General features: G+C 36.8%; 2 protein-coding genes across 6 annotated transcripts; one reads left to right on the top strand and one right to left on the bottom strand.

Annotated features, from left to right (window-relative positions):
- Positions 1 to 994: 994 nt before the first annotated feature.
- On the bottom strand, positions 995 to 6,435 carry LOC132302827 (probable WRKY transcription factor 4). The gene is made up of 4 exons (XM_059799798.1): positions 5,788 to 6,435; positions 3,584 to 4,275; positions 3,324 to 3,482; positions 995 to 1,685 (listed from the first exon to the last, which is right to left on the bottom strand). Exons 1-4 carry the CDS (start codon positions 6,217 to 6,219, stop codon positions 1,403 to 1,405), a joined length of 1,566 nt encoding a protein of 521 aa, XP_059655781.1. The 5' UTR covers positions 6,220 to 6,435; the 3' UTR covers positions 995 to 1,402.
- Positions 6,436 to 7,220: 785 nt separating this feature from the next.
- Positions 7,221 to 14,099, top strand: LOC132302826 (isopentenyl phosphate kinase). Of its 5 annotated transcripts, none has more exons than XM_059799794.1 (13): positions 7,221 to 7,407; positions 8,258 to 8,488; positions 8,702 to 8,799; positions 8,879 to 8,921; positions 9,870 to 9,931; positions 10,073 to 10,129; positions 10,781 to 10,816; positions 10,901 to 10,978; positions 12,294 to 12,360; positions 12,454 to 12,510; positions 13,241 to 13,347; positions 13,443 to 13,620; positions 13,711 to 14,099. In XM_059799794.1, exons 1-12 carry the CDS (start codon positions 7,308 to 7,310, stop codon positions 13,536 to 13,538), a joined length of 1,032 nt encoding a protein of 343 aa, XP_059655777.1. In that variant the 5' UTR covers positions 7,221 to 7,307; the 3' UTR covers positions 13,539 to 13,620; positions 13,711 to 14,099. The 5 variants fall into 5 exon arrangements, with proteins under 5 accessions (XP_059655777.1, XP_059655778.1, XP_059655779.1 ...); XM_059799795.1 differs by having other exon boundaries at positions 13,443 to 13,637; positions 13,815 to 14,099; XM_059799796.1 differs by having other exon boundaries at positions 7,222 to 7,407; positions 13,244 to 13,347; positions 13,815 to 14,099.
- Positions 14,100 to 18,519: the final 4,420 nt, after the last annotated feature.

Here is an 18,519-nt window from a genome sequence, read left to right as displayed (position 1 = left end):
ATTTTTAAATAGGATGCATTTAGGGAGGTATACAATAATTTTTTAACACTTATAATTCTTTTTTTTCAAAGAAAATTTTTAGTGATGAGACGTGATTTTCAGAAGTGAAGAGTGATAGTGGTTTTGTATTAAAAATGAAGTGTCGAAAATTTTGAAAATAATAAATAGTGGTAGTGATTTTGTGTTAAAAGGAAAGTATATTGGTGGATTTAGAATGTGACCATTAAATCTAATATAATGGTCACAATAGGAAGTGCAGAAAAAAAATTTTATTCCACGGGGAGTACTCATATATATAAAGAACATTGAACTTATATTTAACTCTAATTTCTATAGTCATGAAAAATGAGCTTCTAGGCCCAAGTCTTTCCCAAGACATGAGCTGACCACAAAATGCATCGTTGAATGCATTACATGCTGTCATAATGCATCCAAGGGGCGCATTATGGTACGCCAAAGTCTTCAATGCAAGAATTATAATTATTATAGGAAGAACCATTTAGGCCGAAGTCTTCCCAACCACAATGCATCGTTGAATGTATTACCCAGGGCCACAATGCATCCATCCAAGACTTGGTACCCCGAAGTCTTGGGGACAAAATCAATTATTCCTATCGTTTTAGTCTACGACCCAAGACTTGGGGCGCAAAAATCATTATTCGTGTTGAAAGATACCCGCTATTTAGGCTTGAAGTCTTCAACCCAAGACTTCAATTGAACAAAATTCAGAGATCTGGTCTAAACTAGCCCATTAGGCATTAGCTGTGTAATGTGGATGGGTCCCACTTGTTGCATCTCTAGAATGGACCCACCTGTTTATTTCGGTGTCCTCGTCATTTTCTCTCTCTCTCTCTCTCTCTCACACACACACACACACACACACACACACACACACACACAAATCATGTGAAGAACCCTCTGTTCGACCCCAACACAAAAAGACATCAAACTCATCAGAAAACTAGTAGTTGCATAATGTTCTGGACAAAACGCATAATATAAAAGAGTGGTTGACAGTAAGGATTTATAATAGAGTTAACTCCCTAATACGATCTGTTCTAGCTTCCAAAACACAAGCATGACTCCCACTTACCATTTACAAAAGAATGCACATAAGAATAACAATACAACACAGTATGCCAACTAGCTTACATACAACAATTTTTCTGTTCAAATTCAACCTTTGCTAGCCTGTTCTTTTTTCTTTTCTTTTTTTCCCTTTTCGTTTCGTGTTTCTTTTGTTCATTTGCAATCGAGGAGAGAGAGCCTGGATCTAAACTATGGCCTCCAAAAGTATATCCCACCGAAATATAACTTAAAAGCTTTTTTTACTGATTTACGCTGACCTTTCGTGTTCTTCCTTTGTCCTCCTGTCTCTTTTCATGACCGCGACTCAAAGAAGCTATCTTATCTGTTCTTGTTTAAACTGCAGTCGCGCTACAGGCTGTGGATCATTGCTTCCGTAATCTGTTTTCTTAGTCGTAGCATGATTTACGACATTGTGTGGCTTTACCTGCGATGTGTTGTTATTGGTGTTTGAGTTGTGGCTGCTGCTGCTTCTAGCTGCTGGTACATCATGATTATGCTTGCCTTCATACGTTGTTATGACAGCTTTGGGGTCGCTTGCAGCCCTCTCAACATGCTTACGGACATTGCACCCTGGGTTTGTGCACTTATAATAGCTCCTGCAGTTGGCAGCAAGATACTTAAACAAGGATTGTAAATAAACACAAATCACGCAGCTAGTAAAAGACTGTTAATGTACGAAAACATTTAAAGCAACAGAAAATGTATCGAAATAGCAGTCTTTGATGGATCATTTTGTTATTGACAGCTGTACCTTGTTAAAAGCTAATTATACGAGACAACACTATTGCAGCATCACAGATCAGTACAGAGAATACTCGATGATATGCATATAAGCCCAAATTTTTTTTTAAAAAAAATAGAATGAAAAACATGAAAAATCTGGAAGAATAAGAATAATCAAACTGGATCATCAAATTGACAAAACGCACTATTGAACACGTATAACATGGATTGAATGATCAATAATGAGTGTTATCGAATTAGTCTACTATCATATTACATAATAGTTGAACAATAAATATTCACAGAATTAGTTAAGCATATTATAGATCTACAAGATGAAATGGAATTTGACTTTTTTTTAAACTTCTAAAAGAGAAATTAAAATAATGCAACAAGACCTAACGTAAAACATGTATAGCTGCAACAAATTGAATACTATAAGTACAATCTCATTTAAGAAGAAAGAAAAATGATGACAATATTTTTTGAGAAAAACCCAAATACTGAAATCCAAGAAACCAAAATTATTTGGTAGTTGATGGTTGTAGAAGGAGAAAGATAGCATATGAAGCTCCGGAAGATAAAGGACTTCTATTTGATGTTTGAGTGGTTAATAAAGCAACTGATATTAATGGACAAAGCTTATTGAGTAAAGTTAGTCATCACAGTGTCATGATACGTCTTGCGAGATGATGTTGTCCCGGCTAGGACAGGCAGGTCTACTTGCAGGGAAAAACAAAGTAGTTTTTCTACATCGTTTGTACTGCATCATGGATTCATCTAGAGTGTTTGGCTGGAGATATGTTCTCCTTATTTCTGGACTGCACCTTTCTTGCTTTAATTAATAAGGTAGTCTGATAGAATTATATGGTTTTTTCCTTTTTGCTTTATTTTCCCCCCCTAGATGGTGTGGCACAATTTTCTGGCATTAGGAAGTATCACCTAAGCTAAGATGAAATGTTAAACTAGTTGAGGGCAACCGCACATAATTTAAACAAAAAATATGTTTGGTTTCAGTAGTCTCAAGTAAAGCAAGAGAGCTTAAACATGTAGTGATTTACAAGATGATAAATACATCTCAATATTATGCCAAAAAACTGGTTTAAAAACAAATAATAATAAATAAAAAGACTGTCAAGCTCACCCAAGTACTTGAGATTTAATGTTTGTTACGTTGTTGTATGCTTTACCTCCCAATAAAATACTGGTCTTCAGTATAATCTCTGTTCTTTACCTCTTCCTTTTTTTCCCTTTTCCCCCTTCTTTTAAAAGGTTTACGACTGCAGGGCACTCCATGCAATAACGACTTTGATTATAAATGCTGGAGTTTCCATATTAGCAAGCATCACGAGTTTTATAATTCAATGGTGACAAATTCAACCATGAAATGTAAAGAAACAGGATCGTATAATTCCCTACGATGAAACTGGAATCGAGATTGAACTACCATAAAAATTTTCATATTTTATATTTCTTTTTAATGATAAGTAAATCAGGAAAAAGAATACTACCTTGGATAAGGATTTCCTTTAACAACTTTCTGGCCATACTTGCGCCACCTATAGCCATCATCCAACAGATCCACTTCACTTGTTGTCTGTACAATGATCCTAGGTTCTGTCACCGTCCGGTGGGATGAAGCTGGCTCTGAAACCCTGACTTCAGTATTCCTGAGCAACATACATTAAGAACAAGGTAGCAATCAAGATAAATTGAAAAATAAAAAACTATTCCAGTATGAACGTCTAATGCTTCCAGGAAAGGTAGAAACCTTCTCTTTGGTTCAGGTTCATCTTCATCCCCTTCATCTGCTCTGGTTTCAGTATCACCCACTTCCTCACTGTCACTTGATCCTGACAAATGCTCGGGTGTAGCTTGGCTAGATTCCTGATCCTTCATAGACAATGAATAAACAGGTACCCCTTCTTTTGATTTGTTCAAATTACCAGACCTTCCTTCCAAAGCCGATTCAGTGTTTCCCTGGAGACTTGAGTTCCCGTTTGGATTTCCAGTATCTTTTGCACGCTTATTGGCATGTGGCTGCTGATGGTTGTGCTGACCCTTGTAGATAATCTCAGTTACTTGGCCATCAAAAGAACGTTCAACCTTTTTCTTGACTGGACAATTCGGATGAGTACATTTGTAATAACTTCGAGGATATTCACTGCCCTTCACTTGCTTCTGCCCATATTTCCGCCAGTTGAAGCCATCCTCAGCAGGCTTGTCAACAGTAAAGGAAGAACTGTAGGATCTTTGATCAGAATGAGAGATTTCTGATGACTCATTCGTGATGTTAGTGTCTGGCACAGAGGGTGGCATTTGCTGTTGTGTGGTTGTATTGGAAGAAAACGATGGAAGCTGTGGCATTGCATATTCAGATTGGATATGCATATGGGATTGAGATTGTGCGGCCTGAGCTGTAACCTGTGCCAGGGCCTGTTGGTGGGACATCCCAAAGGTGCCCTACACATCTCAAAAATCATAAAAATAAATAGCTGAAAGAGGGGTGAAGCTTTGAGTAACTGAGGTAGGAAATCATCACTGTATATGCAAGTATGCAACCATTGTCCCTATTTTTCAGCTTCCCTGCCAATCCTCCAAGTCAGAATCACTCAGTAATTGGTGGTTATCCTCTTTCTTAAAGAGGCATGACAAAGAAGAATAAGTTGTATATATTGATCTAAATTATCTCAATCAACTTCATCGCATTCTTCACAAATTACTGAGCTCCCAACAGGAAGATAAAGAGACACCTACAAGGTTCTCTGAAGATGGATTTCTGACAGACTTTGAGCTGCATAACTGAAAGAAATAGACTTTATCCACTTTTTGGCATGACTCCTTATACTGGCACAAACTCAATTTCTAACTCTGATATTATCGGATCAAATACGTGAGGAGCTAATGTAAGCATCTTTTACTTTATCTTTTTCTTTCTTTTTTGATAAAATGTGCAAAAGAAAAGATTTTTGAATATTAAAATCTAACATTATAATTACATGAAATGCTTTCCAGTTCCCACACACACACACAAAAAAAAAAAAAAAAAAAAAAACTAGAACTTATAATCATGTAATTATAACCTCAAAAGTTGATTGTTTGCCCATGCCCCATTGAAAAAGGCAGCCAACTCAAGTTCCAATTTGACATTCTGGTAGCTACATCTGCACTTCTGATCTAACCAATACTGGCAAAATACCAAGTATCGCACTAAGTGCTTATCTCACTAAGAGCAAAATAATTTAAAGAGAATGCAGACCATAAAATATATAAGTATAGTGTACTTAAGAACTATATCACCAAGACGAAACAATCCAGACATGGATTTACACACCACGAGACCAAAAGACACTGATTTCAAACTCTCCCACATACTCCCAAAAAATTAGAGAGTTCCCAACTTATAGGAAAAATATACACCTCAGACCATAAGGGATTGTCACCAAAATTTTCAGTATAGAAGTAAATATATAATTGAGTAGTACTGCATTAAAAGCAGCATTCCCTTATTGTGAAATGACTCCAAGTACTCCAACTATCTGGAGGTAACTTTTACAATCATTCCATTACCGAAATCAAACTTATAGTAAGTTAAAGCAAGCATTTCCGTATGCAGAGGTAAGACTACAAACATCTGACCTTCCACGAACCCGCAATGGCCGGAGCCTGGTGCACTGGGCTAGCCTTTAGTGAGCTAAAGCAAGCAGCTTCAGCTATTAAATCAATACTAAATCCGACATAGATAATAATTGTACAAAATTTCCATAAAACCTAAAGAAAGTCTTTAAGCTATGTATGGTAGCATGAAATTGATGCCTTAGTTGGAAAATAAATAGTTTAGAATTTGAATTAACTTTTCTTTAATTCCAATTTCAAGGTACCAATTCCACATCCAAAACTCTAATTCCACACAACCAATATCACAAACACTATATATGCCTATGTAAAAAAGCAGAGCTGTTGTAGCTTCAATACCTGTCCAGACGAGAAGAAAGCCGGTGAATCAAGCAAGCTAGCAGGGCTCAAACCAGGAGGTACCGTAAACATGGCCGAATCAGAAACCGACAAACCGGACGGCTGGTTCTGCCTGAACCGGAAACTGTCGCCGCCGGCACCATTGGCCTCTCTGTCGTTGGAAGAAGAATCCTCCGCAGCAAAAAAGCTCGGCCGGTGGACGGGAATCGCCGCCGGAGACGCCATGGCTCCGGCGAGCAGCTGAGAGAAAGAGCGGCACTCCGATTCCGGATCGTTTTCGGAGAATAAGCCGGCGACCAAAGTCATCGGCCCCGGGCTCGCCCCGGCCCCACCTGTGAACAGACTCTCCATCGTTGAACGTGGCGGGAGAGTGATCGTGGGGCGGAAAGGAGCCGACAAAGCTCTTGATGATGATCCTTCGTTCTCAGCCATTGATGTCGATGGAGTCTCAGCCTTCTGACTCTGGTCTCTTTTGATTCTTTAGTTGAAGTTATTCATAAGTTAGACCTCTGGAACAGTTGAAGACGAAGTATGTCTCTAACTTTCTCTCTCTACTTTTTGGTTTGAGGATCTGAAATTCAGTAAAAAGTCCACCAAGCAGATGAGAACAAGGGGAGTTCAGTGTTGGCTCAGGAATTATATAAAAATGGAAATGAAGATGGAGTGAGGATGCCATGATGTAAAATTTGAATTGACTATAATGTCCCCGACGACTTGCGAAACTACGGGATTACCATTGGCATTTGCCGTTTGGAATCGACAGTCTGTATTTGGGCAACAAGTGGCCACGACGACGAGGGACTCGCTTGCCATTTTGACAAAGAACAGTGAACGTGGTGTTATAACTTACAAAATCAATAGTTGACTATATTTTTAGTGAAATGTAAGGACTTTTGCTTGGTAAAGCAATCAATGTGACCTTGAAATGTTGAGCAATATCTGTCACATATATTTCATTCTTTGTCCCCGTTCAATTTATTTATTTTTTAGGTTTGCTATATATGCAGTCTTCTACTCCTTCATCCACATCAATTTTTTTAAAATCGGATCGCTCTCAGGTTGGTCAAAACATTTTCTTGAGGTGGTTTCAAAAGCCACATCAATTTTTTTAAAATCGGATCGCTCTCAGCTTTTCATGTTAAACATGTTCTTATTTTTATTTTCCCCGTAACTTAAATTTTATTACTTTCTTATATTTGGTAATTTCTATAATAATAATAAAATTAAATAAATATTAAAATTCATACTCTTAAAAAGTTGGATTCCCACGAAACTGATTACAGAATAATGCCCAAATATCCATAAATATTAGTTACCAAAAATAGTAACTTTTTTTTTTCTTTAATTAGAAAAAAACTTTATATGAAAGTAGAATTCTTTTTTCCTTTTTTGGGTAGACCGGTTTAGTGGAGACCTGACTGAACCCAAGTCCAGCCCGCGGTCTTGAATGGTGCCTTAAATATCTAAAGTGTTATTGAGTCCAAGCTGAAGCAAAGCTAGCACAGTCGTGGAAACCCGAAATGGAAGAGGAGGATCAAATGAAGCAGCAAAGCACATCCATCAACTCCACTACTGATACTATCAATCTAGCCAAACCGATCCGTTGCATCGTCAAACTAGGTCAGCAATCTTCACTTCAATTTAGTATTTTCACTAGTAGCAATTGGTTTTCGTACATGTAATCATCCACAAATCGAGCTAGAAAATGCAATCTGAACTCTGAAGTCCGACTTTAATTTGATCTATATACGGAAGTCCGACTCTGATTGGATCTGTATATGTATGTGTGTGTATATATATATAATTATACATATATGTGTAAATACGGAAGTCCGACTTCGATTTAATCTCTGTGTATAAAATTATATTTGTGTGTGTAAAATACACAAATAGATAGAGATACTAAGACTGATATGGACGCATATACATTTAATTTACAGAATCGAGCAACGGAGCAAGAAATGCAATTCGATGTGATCGACTTTCTTATTTTACTATTCTTAGACTTTGATTTGATATATGACATATACAGTGTGTGTATATAGAGAGAGAGAAACGAAGACGAGCATGAAATGCAATCTGATGTGATCGACTTGCTTAAACTACTATTCTTCGACTTTCATTTGATGTATGACATATATATATATATATATATATATATATATATATATATAAGAAATGCTCTTAAGAGGACCACCATAATGGCCATGAACAAGACTAATTATTGTAGATGTCTCTTCACAATAATTGTGATGGAGAAAATACCAATTCAAATTTAACCAACAGTTTTTTTGAGATGTGTGAAAAGTCAATTCAATTATTTAATCATCTAAGTTTAAAAAAAAAAAAATAGGAGAGCTCATGGCTCTTTCCATGAGAGAGACCTCTTAGGAACTCTATATATAGAGAGAGACTTGTGCACAAATTTGCGTATTATTGACATTTTTTTTTTTAACATATATAAATTAAGGAGGTGCGGCAATTACTTGCAAGAACGAGTTAGAGAAGATAAATGAAGAAAATCTCAAAATGGTTTGCTTCCATCTGCAGCAAGTGATGATGTTGGGTTCTTCTTCTGGGAAGGTTACTGGGATGGATTGGAGCAAGCGTCCCGGGTTTTCGGAAGCATCATGTTCTGTTGATGATTTCAGTGATGAACGAGTATTGGATTCTAGCGGTGTCGTTATTGTTCATGGAGCAGGTTGCTTATTTAGCTCATTTAAGGTCAATTGGTCTTTGCTTTATATGTTTAAAATATATGGTGATACTGTATGAGTTAAAGATATTGAATTCAGATTTAGCTTATTGGGTCAGTGATTTAACTTATTCTCTTAACTTATTTTAGTGTGTAACATAGCTCAATATCATGCACTTCTGCATTGATTGAGTTTACATTATTATTTGCTCGCTTTAGGTTCTTTTGGGCACTTCCAGGCTAGCAAATCTGGGGTTCATAAAGGAGGATTGAACAAACCTCTTGTCAAGGCTGGTTTTGTTGCTACACGTATTTCTGTGAGTTTTGCAACCTTTACTTTGTTTCTTCTTCTAGACTTAGATTCATCCTTTGATTTGTTTGTATCCATGATTTCAGGTTACGTCGCTCAATCTTGAAATTGTTAGAGCCTTGGCCAGAGGTACACATATGGTCAATAAAAAATGCAACTGTTATGTCACAATCCTGTTTTCCGCCTCTATATTGTTTGCATTTCTGCTTACTAGGTAATTCTAATTAAATTATGACGTGTTTGTGATAGGATCTTTTCCAAAGAAGTCAGAATTCCAATTTCAGTCCCCTATTTGTTAAATACAGACGCCTAGTAGGCATTTCCCACTTCATAGTGGTTCATCAAAAACCAGTATGATATTCAGATTCATGGATAGGAAGTAACTAGGAGCTGGCAGAAGTTGACTAGATTACAAGCCATGGCTATAAACTTAAATTACTATGCTTACATGTTTGTGCATGTGTATCTGTGTGTGTTGAGATGCATACAAGTTTTGTTTACATGGGTTTGTATTAATAAGCCTCCTCATGGTCGCTAGAGTTCAAGAAATCACACCAATTCTCTCCTCCCTATTAACTTTATTATCCAAAACTTATAATGACAGAAAAGTTAGAATTTTCAAGCATCTGGAAGGGGGTTTAAAACTATTGGATACAGAACTCTCTTTCTTTTTCTTTTCCTTTCTTCTTTTTTTTTGTAGTACTCGTCGGGTAAATCTGAGAGATCAAACCTGATGCAGTTTCAGATCAATGATTCATATCTGTGAAATAGCCTCGGGCTATCGTGCGTTGGTTTCAACATCTTTTCGTGTCAATTTGAAAATTTTGAGTCAAGTAGAACCTTCAAGTCTTTGACCCAGCCTCTGCTTTAAGATCTTAGTAATGTGTTATCTCACTCCTGTATTAGCACAATAATGTTTATTCACCTCCAGGAATTTAGAATTAGGTGTTACGTGTTAATGTTATATGACCTATTCATTACATGCCTGCTATTATCAGCATTAACAACCCTACTCATACTAAATGTCGTCTGGACTACAAGGATTCACTCTAATAAATGTTTTGGTTTTTCTTGCAGAGGGTATTCCTTCTATTGGAATGTCTCCATTTTCGTGTGGATGGTCAACTTGTGAAAGAGATGTTAGTACACGTCTAGAAACACTGTATTTGTTGAATTATATGCATCAAATGTGGGAAATTATTGTTTTAGTGTTTCCCTTAGTATTGGGAACATTCCCTGTTAGTAGTACCCTAAAGCCTAAAATCTAGACTTGTATGCAGCTACCCTCAGCTGATGTGTCTATGGTGGCTAAAGCTATCGACTCTGGTTTTGTACCTGTAAGTTTGAATTATTTTAATTACCTTTGAGATTTTGAAGCTTGATCTTGTTAAATGCTTTTGCTCATTTTTGTGTTTCTTCTACATGAAATATGAATGTTCATGTTTTTACGTGAAATATGAACCAGAAATAAGTAGTTTCAATCAACTTGTTCATATTTAGAACTTCTGAGAACTTGTCATCATTCTGTGTTTGCTGAACTGATTTGTACTATTTATCTGCATCATACCTCCATACTCAAGTTATTTGAGCTTGCTATTTTCTTTCTACCATGTTTGCTTGCGAAGAAATGTTCATCGTATGTATCAACATTATTTTGAGGTGGAAAACACAATTTTGGAACCATCATAAAAGTTTTATTTTTTAGTACATATTTATCTTTCTATCAGTTTTGCATGATGGAACAATCCCTCGCATTAATGTATTGTTGTGGGGACCTTAATGACTATATTGTCATTAATTTGGATATGATCACTCTTTGAATGAACCATTAAAAATAGAAAATAAAAAAAATTGAAGATTTCAAAATAAATCAATTTACTTTTTTTTGGCTGTACTCTTCTATGTTAGTTGTTATTATTTTATCTTTTGTTGTCTTATTTCCTTTGGCATTGGCATGGTAATATGGTATTTGTTATTTGACATTCTAGGTTTTGCATGGAGATGCAGTACTTGATGGTATACAGGTTTGATCTCTTTCATTAGGTCGTCAGCTTCTTGGTCATCTGGTAATTGATATTGACATGTACTTTATAACTTTATTAAATCAGGGTTGCACCATATTGAGTGGAGATGTGATCATACGTTATCTTGCAGCGCAACTAAAGCCTGAATACGTTGTTTTTCTTGTATCCACTGTCTACTGAATGATTTCTAATATGCTTTTGTATCTTTGACATGGATATGTGAGTTGTTACCAGACGCGAGTGGAAGTAAAATTGATTAGGAAGCAAGGTGGTTAGGCTTGGGGTACTAAGTTGGATTGATGGAGGGGGAATGTGGATTGTAAGATCCTAAAAAATGAGGGGGAAAACTAAAACTATATGTATAGATGAAAAATCCTTGAAACAAACAGAGAACATGTCTATTATGCAAAAGAGAAAAATGTAGAAATATTATACGGTCGTATGAAATATGTATTTATGTACAAGTTCATCCAAGTAAATATGAGAGTGTAGCTAAAAGAGGTAGAGCCCTCAATCAGTATTACAATATTACAATTTACAAGTAATGCATGGAGAGTCAAGATTTGAGTTCTTGTATTCTCGTTGTTTTTCCTCACAAAAGATCCGAGTTATTTAACACTAAAACTATTTCATAATAAAAGAAACCAAGATATATTTTTTACACAATCTACTAAATACTCATTACATACTACATAACCACACTTATGACAAAAGGTGGAAAACCAGTTAACGTTCTTAATAGTTCCAACTTCCAACTACCATGACAAAACATAAAAATTACAATTTTTAATGCCCGAACAATCCAATGGCAATTCCAATATGGTCATATTGCAATTATACGATTTTGAATGATCCTGTCCTAATCCCACCATGATCATATCGAGGACGATATTCAATATAGAATTGGTGCATGCTTTGATAGTTTGATTCTAATTGCTGTCTATGCATCTGAACCAAACCTTCAAATTATATGTTCAATGCGCCTGGATTTTTCCTGTTGGGGAACGCCCACGTCCTACACTATATTCTTTTAAAACTTAGAGTATACTTTCAAGAGATGGAAGTCAAACATGCTTTGTACTTAAAATCATCTTCGACCACCTTGTGTATGTTACCTTGTTTCTTTCATATTTATGTTGTTAGGCAATGCCCCAATTTATAACTTGCAAGTAGGTTTGTCCATGCATCTCGAGATCTGGATGACTCGCGTCAATTCCGCTATGGTAAATTTATTTTTCTTCCTTGGTCCAACTTTTTGAAATGAGTCATTTTTTGTCATTTTATTATGACTAGAACCATAATTTTAGTTAAGCTATACACGATCAAATGTATCACTGTATATATCAAGTTGGCTCTCCAAATATCTTGTCTGGCATAATCTCACATCTCCTTGTGTTAATAACTGTTCACGTATCATCTTTTAATCCTTGCGGAAGCAGCTTTTTATGCATGTTATCCTATACAATGCGGGTTGAAGACAGACGTTTTAGGCGTATATGACCGTCCACCAACAGATCCTAATGCAGTACTCCTCAGGGAGATTGGTAAGGAGCCAGTTTAAAATTTAAACCCCAGATTTTTGCAACTGATGGGCCTGATTTTGCATATTTTAAATTGAACAATTCTGTATGTAACAGCTGTTCGTGAAAATGGGAGCTGGTATGTAGAGAAACCAACATTACCAAACATGAATGGTCAGTAAAGGATACTTCTTTACATCATTATATTGATTAATTAAAAAGGTCGCCAACATTTGAAAATTGAAAACTTATTCTACTCTGCATTGCATTTGATTTGATTTTTATTCCCCTTTTTTCTTGAAGCATAATAGCACTTTAATTTTTTTTTTTAGCACTTAAATTAAACATGGGCATCCAAAGGTATTCATGGTATGACTTCTTTTAATTTTTTTGCCGTCATCTGTGGTGATTGTTCCGATTTCGATGATCCCTCAATCGATCACTCTCTTATGGAGGATGAAATCATGCCTTCACAACAGCTCAGCTCAACTCAACTCTAACCAAGTATTTTTCCAGCTACCTGGGATCGGCTACATAAACCTTATTTTTCCATTATCATGGCCATAACAAACCACGTGTTACCTTCAACAACTAAGAACGAAAATGTGTGTGAACCCCATCTGAGATCTAAACCGCATCGAATACTTAAAATGCTGATTATCTGGACTAAACATAGGATGGTTCTGGCCATTGAAAGAAATGGTAAATCGCCAGTATTATACAGTTAAAACTTAAAATGTCATATCCGCTGCCACTTCTCGCTTATAGTTGATAATTTTAAATTCAGAAATTCACCCCTTTTTCCCTGTTTTTGTTGTTGTGGTTGTTAGAGATAGGTATATGGGGTTTTCTCTCATTTAAAAGAATGGAAATCTGATTCAAATCCTTACTCTGTTGTCATCAGCAGTTGAGTTTACTGTAGCAGACCATGACACTACAGGGGGAATGAATACAAAAATATCAGAAGCCGCGATGATTGCAAAACTTGGAATCGATGTCTACATTGTAAAGGTAACGAGTGACTCTTGGCCATGTCCTGCTATAATCTCATTTCTTCTGCTAAACTTCTCAGTCGAGAACTCGTGTACACTATCGGCTACTTGCAGGCGGCCACAGAACACTCGTTAAAGGCCCTAAGCGGGGAATTGAAGGACAACATACCAGAAGACTGGCTTGGAACAGTCATCCGGTTTCTGAGATAAAAGAGATGGGTTCCTAAAGTTATGTATTCTCATGGAAGTTGGTCCTTAAATAGGATAAGGAACACAAGCAGGAGGATACCAGGTGAACCTACATGCAAGGTTCCAAATTGGCTTGGACTTGCTTTATTCCCTTGAAATCAGTCACTAATTGGTTGTCCTGTTACTCCTGTAGCTTGCTCATACTGTCTGTCTTCTTCGCTTTGATTTCTCAAACCCATTCGACGGAACTGGAACTATGCCTTCTCGGCTCACTAATTATTCCTTTTTTGCATGCAGCTTTGGTTGTTACATTGGCTGGGTTTGGAGTACCATGTGAAGCATTTAACTTGATGTTACGATACCCGAATTGGTTTTTTAAGTTAGTCTCTCTCTCCTTTTTAAGTGTTTGGTTCAATGGTTGATACTAGAGACTTTTTATCATTTTTTCCCTTTCAACATTTGTTCCAACTTATTAGGCAGGTAGATACCAGTGTATTTTTGTGGGGTCAGTATATGTGTTCCACAATGTGGCCTACTACATTTTCTTCAGATGTTACTAAAGAATTTACTAATCCATACCCACTCTATGCTCTTCAATTGTTAAAAGGAATAATCACAGAAATCTTGTGAATTTGAAAGACGGAAAGAATTAAATGCACGATAGCTTGGGTAATGACACGTTGGACTAAAGTTCTATGATACATTATGTATTCAGTTGGGCTAAAGCCCTGTCAGAGAGTTGATAGTTGACCTCATATTGCTCAACGACGAATCTATTTTGTAACAAGTTGTATTGATTACTAAAATTATTAGAATGAAAAACTATATTAAAACAGATATAATGTCTCAATAATATTTATTTAATAACCAATATTTTATATATGAAAAGTGTACTTTTGGTGTTTTTTGGGCTTTGGAGCAAAGTAAGTATACGGGACTGTTGCTCACCCTTTTAACAAAAAAAAAAAAATGGTATACGAGACTGTTGATATTAAATACATGCGTAGTGCCTCGCCAACAAACAAGCTTTTCCAACTAGTGGGCTAAATGTTGCCCTGTTTTTCCATTCTAGTCACATTTTACCATCATTTTCTTTACTATACACTTACGTTTTTTTTATTATTTTTTTTTATTTTTATTATTATTAATTTTTTTTTTATTCCTTAACCCTGTGTTGATTTCTTGTCTTGTCTCACAATACACATAATTCTTGGCTATTCTACCAAGGACCTCGTTGCCTAAAATTATCTCTCCTCTAACTCCAAAAGTATGTGACAATAAGGCAAATGGGGGGGAAGGAAAAAAAGAAAAAAAGGGTTAATTTCACTTATACCCCTTAAACTATGCTGATATTTCACACACACTCCCTCTATGTTTCATAATTCCATCTACACCCACTGTCAATAACCCTCTATCAGTAACCGCTGTCTAATTTATCAACGGAAATGTATAATTTTACTATTTTACTCTTTGATTATAAATTGAAATTTATAATGGGATAATTTCACTAACCTCCTGAAGTTAGGTGTAATTACAGGCAGTATTCCTTACGTTTCAAAAATTACACTGACCTCCCTTCAATGTTATCGCCGGTTATTTATGTTAGATTTTTTTGTGAAAGTACTAATATACCCCCATATTATATTAATAATGATAATTAATTGTCAAATTACTTTTTTACCCTAATAATTTTTTTTTCCCCCTAAAATAGAGATTTCTTTTTGTTTCGTTTTTTTTTCTTTTTTCTTTTTCCTGAAGTTTTACCTCCTTGAGCCCTAGATTTGCCGAACATATAGTCTTCACTGCCACCATCTGCATAGCCGACACAACAAAACCACCATCTGCACCGCTACCACGACAGCCATAGCCACCACCACCGCCATAACACAATTACTTACCTCCGATGATGCCATGGAACAAAAGCAGTGACATCTCCAGCAGGTAACAGAGGCTTGCAAGTGTGGATCATGCAGGGCTTTTTCGGGACGGTCGATGACGATGCCGAAAGAGCCGTTTCCGGCCAGTTCAGCGTCTTTGATGACCTGAATTTCATCTAAGACGGCGGACGGAGAGTTACGGCACCTGGATCTGACCCACACCACTGAAGTTGGCTGGTGGGCCGGTGGCTGTTGGCTGCTGCTCGGTCGACGGCGAGCACGGGACGTCAGAGACTGACGTCACATGAGACGCGTGGACTTAACGCGAGTTACAGTTGCCGGCGAGTGGTTGCGCGTGGCATCAGCGATATGTGGCGTGTTTGGCACTGTCTAAACGAAGCTTACTGATGTGGCTCTGTGATTGGTGGACTACGGCAATGAAGACTGGAAGATTAATTTGGACTATGGATTCAGCTCATTGGATTTGTTGGAAAGATGGGTTCCCGGCATAACTCGTCAACGAGAAGCACCCAACTGATTCTTTATTGAATGACCTATCTCTAGTTTGTTTTTCCCCAATTTCCTTTCTTCATGTTGTGTGTGTATATAATATTTATGCATATATAGATCAAGAGAGAGACAGTTATGGTAACCAATGTATATACATGTATATATGTGTGTATATATATAGTGACCAGTATATATTTATATATATATATATATATAGAGAGAGAGAGAGAGAGAGAAGAGCTAGTGTGGATTATGCAGGGCTTTTTTGTCTTTTTATTCTGGGTATATGGGTTATTTTAATACAAAAGTAAGGGTAAAAATGTCTTTACAAATATAGTAAGGGCAAATGTGGTATTACATAGTTAAAAAGTGCTGATGTCATCAAAAATTATCTTTGACCGGCATTGACTTTCACCGGAGGGGGCTAAGTGTTACGACAGAGCAAACATTGGGGAAGGGCGGTGTAATTTTTTAAACGTTAGGAGTACCGCTTGTAATTAGACCTAACCCCAAAGGAGGTAAGTGTAATTATCCCATTTATAATTAAAGGGAAAAAACTTTAACACCATTAAATTTCTCTCTCTACTCACACACATACACACACACACACACTATATATATATATTCTTTTCTTTTTCTTTTTTTCTTTCTTCTTCATTATTGCCGGCGACGAAGAAACTATGCCACCGATGGAATACACAGCAACCACAAAAAAAGATGGTTCTTATCACAGCCAAGCCATTCTCCTTACTGCCCGCCGTTCAATTGCAAGGACAGTTCACTGCCCTCCGTTCAATTGCAAGGACAGTTCACTGCCCTCCGTTCAATTGCAAGGACACACCGCCGTTCGACCTTCAGTCCTTACTCCATTGCGAGCTTTCACTGGATTGAACTGAACTTCGCTGGAGTTGGGATCGCTAGACTGAACTGGGTGAAGTGATCTCTGGCGAGTTAAAAAACTGATCTTGCCGTTTCTCCACCTCGACCTACCACCACCACGGTCGACCACCAACCACCATCCACAATCACCCTTTGCAAACAACACCACTAGCAGACCCAAGATCCAATTGCGACAAAAAAAAAAAAAAAAAAAACGGTGTAGTTGTAAGGTCTGTTTGGGAGAGCAGAATGAAGATTGATGAAATCGAAGGAGGTATCTAAGTCTTCAACCCAAAATCTGAATCATGTGAGGAGGTTGTATCGACAACAAGAAGATCGGACCCGATGGCAGTGCATGACTGCCGTCACCCTTCAGCAATTTGAGTCATAACCTTGCCGGAAAACTCCATCTCCATTGATCTCAAGGTTCATAAACAATCAGCTCACCGCCGACAATTCCTCCCCCGAAACTCACCTGATCTCGCCGGAAACCCAACTCCATTCATTATTATTTTTCTTTTTTGTCTCCAAATCAAATCAGGAAAAAAAAAAATTAGGATGAAAATCTAAAGATAAAACGCATCCCAACATTGACTGGATGTGCTGGTCTCTGTTTTTGTTTTGATAAAACAATTCAATAGAACATAATTAATCATTTGTATGTGTTTTCTTCTTTTTATCTATAACCATCGTGAACCAGCGACGAAGAAAGAGAGGGTTAATGGCGAGATTATTAGAAACACAAAGAGATTTCCAAAAAAAAAATTCCAACTAGAGAGATTTCTAGTTGAGAAAGGGAGGGTTCTACATCGAGAAGGAGATTTCAGTTCAGAAAGATACAGAGAATATTTTCAGCAAAGAAGGGGATTTTAGATCATACGGTAAATTCTACGATGACTACATAGACTTGTTTGGTCACCATCTTTTGAGTGCGTGGATTAATACTGTGGGCTCAATTCCGGCGACTTACAAAGTTGAAGCAATCAAGCAATCAGTTAAACTCGTTGAGTTTATAAGTTAAGGGTAATTTTGTAAATTTGCATTGGTAAATGAGGTTAAAAATGTCATTTTAAGTATTGGAAGGACAAAATTAACCTTGTACAGATTTGTTCATGCTTACACCGTCAGTTGCTTAATAAGGAGGTAAGTGGAATTATGTTTATTATGAAACATAGAGGGAGTGTGTGGAATATTAGCATAGTTCAAGGGGGTGTAGGTGGAATTAACCCAAGAAAAAAAAAAAACATTTCTAAGATTTCCATCTCCTGAAAGAAAATCTGTAATCCTAGGGGTCAAACATAGATCCCTCATTAGAGTTGGAGCATTAGAAGTAAATGGATAAACCCCATCTTTATACCGGCTATCTAAGGTTCAGCTTGCTTAAAAAATGGAACCTAAAAATCGATATAAGCAGCAACTATGGCGTAAAACAGAACAGAGCAAGATTTCCAACCAAAAACCTACTCTATTATCCAAACAACAGACCTCCAAGATACCAAAGAGCCTCTACCCAATGGAATGATCTTTCCATCTCAGAGGGGGACATGTATGAGAGGAAGTGAATCGAAAGAAAACAAAATGACATTAAAAGAGGCGACAAATACAAAGGATAATGAGAATACTATAAATTGCAATTGCACAACAGATAAAAGGAGCAAAAAAGATGTATACACCATCTTGGTGGCAAATTCGTTTCACAGCACCATAAAAATAGAGACATGGTTCATGCAGTAATA

Source organism: Cornus florida, unplaced genomic scaffold, assembly GCF_030987335.1.
Source record: "Cornus florida cultivar Cherokee Brave unplaced genomic scaffold, ASM3098733v1 CherokeeBrave_3.0.0_Hap2_Chr04, whole genome shotgun sequence".
Classification (NCBI taxonomy): Eukaryota; Viridiplantae; Streptophyta; class Magnoliopsida; order Cornales; family Cornaceae; genus Cornus; species Cornus florida.
The sequence above is the reverse complement of the archived record's forward strand: the minus strand, read 5'-3'. Positions and strand labels throughout refer to the sequence as shown.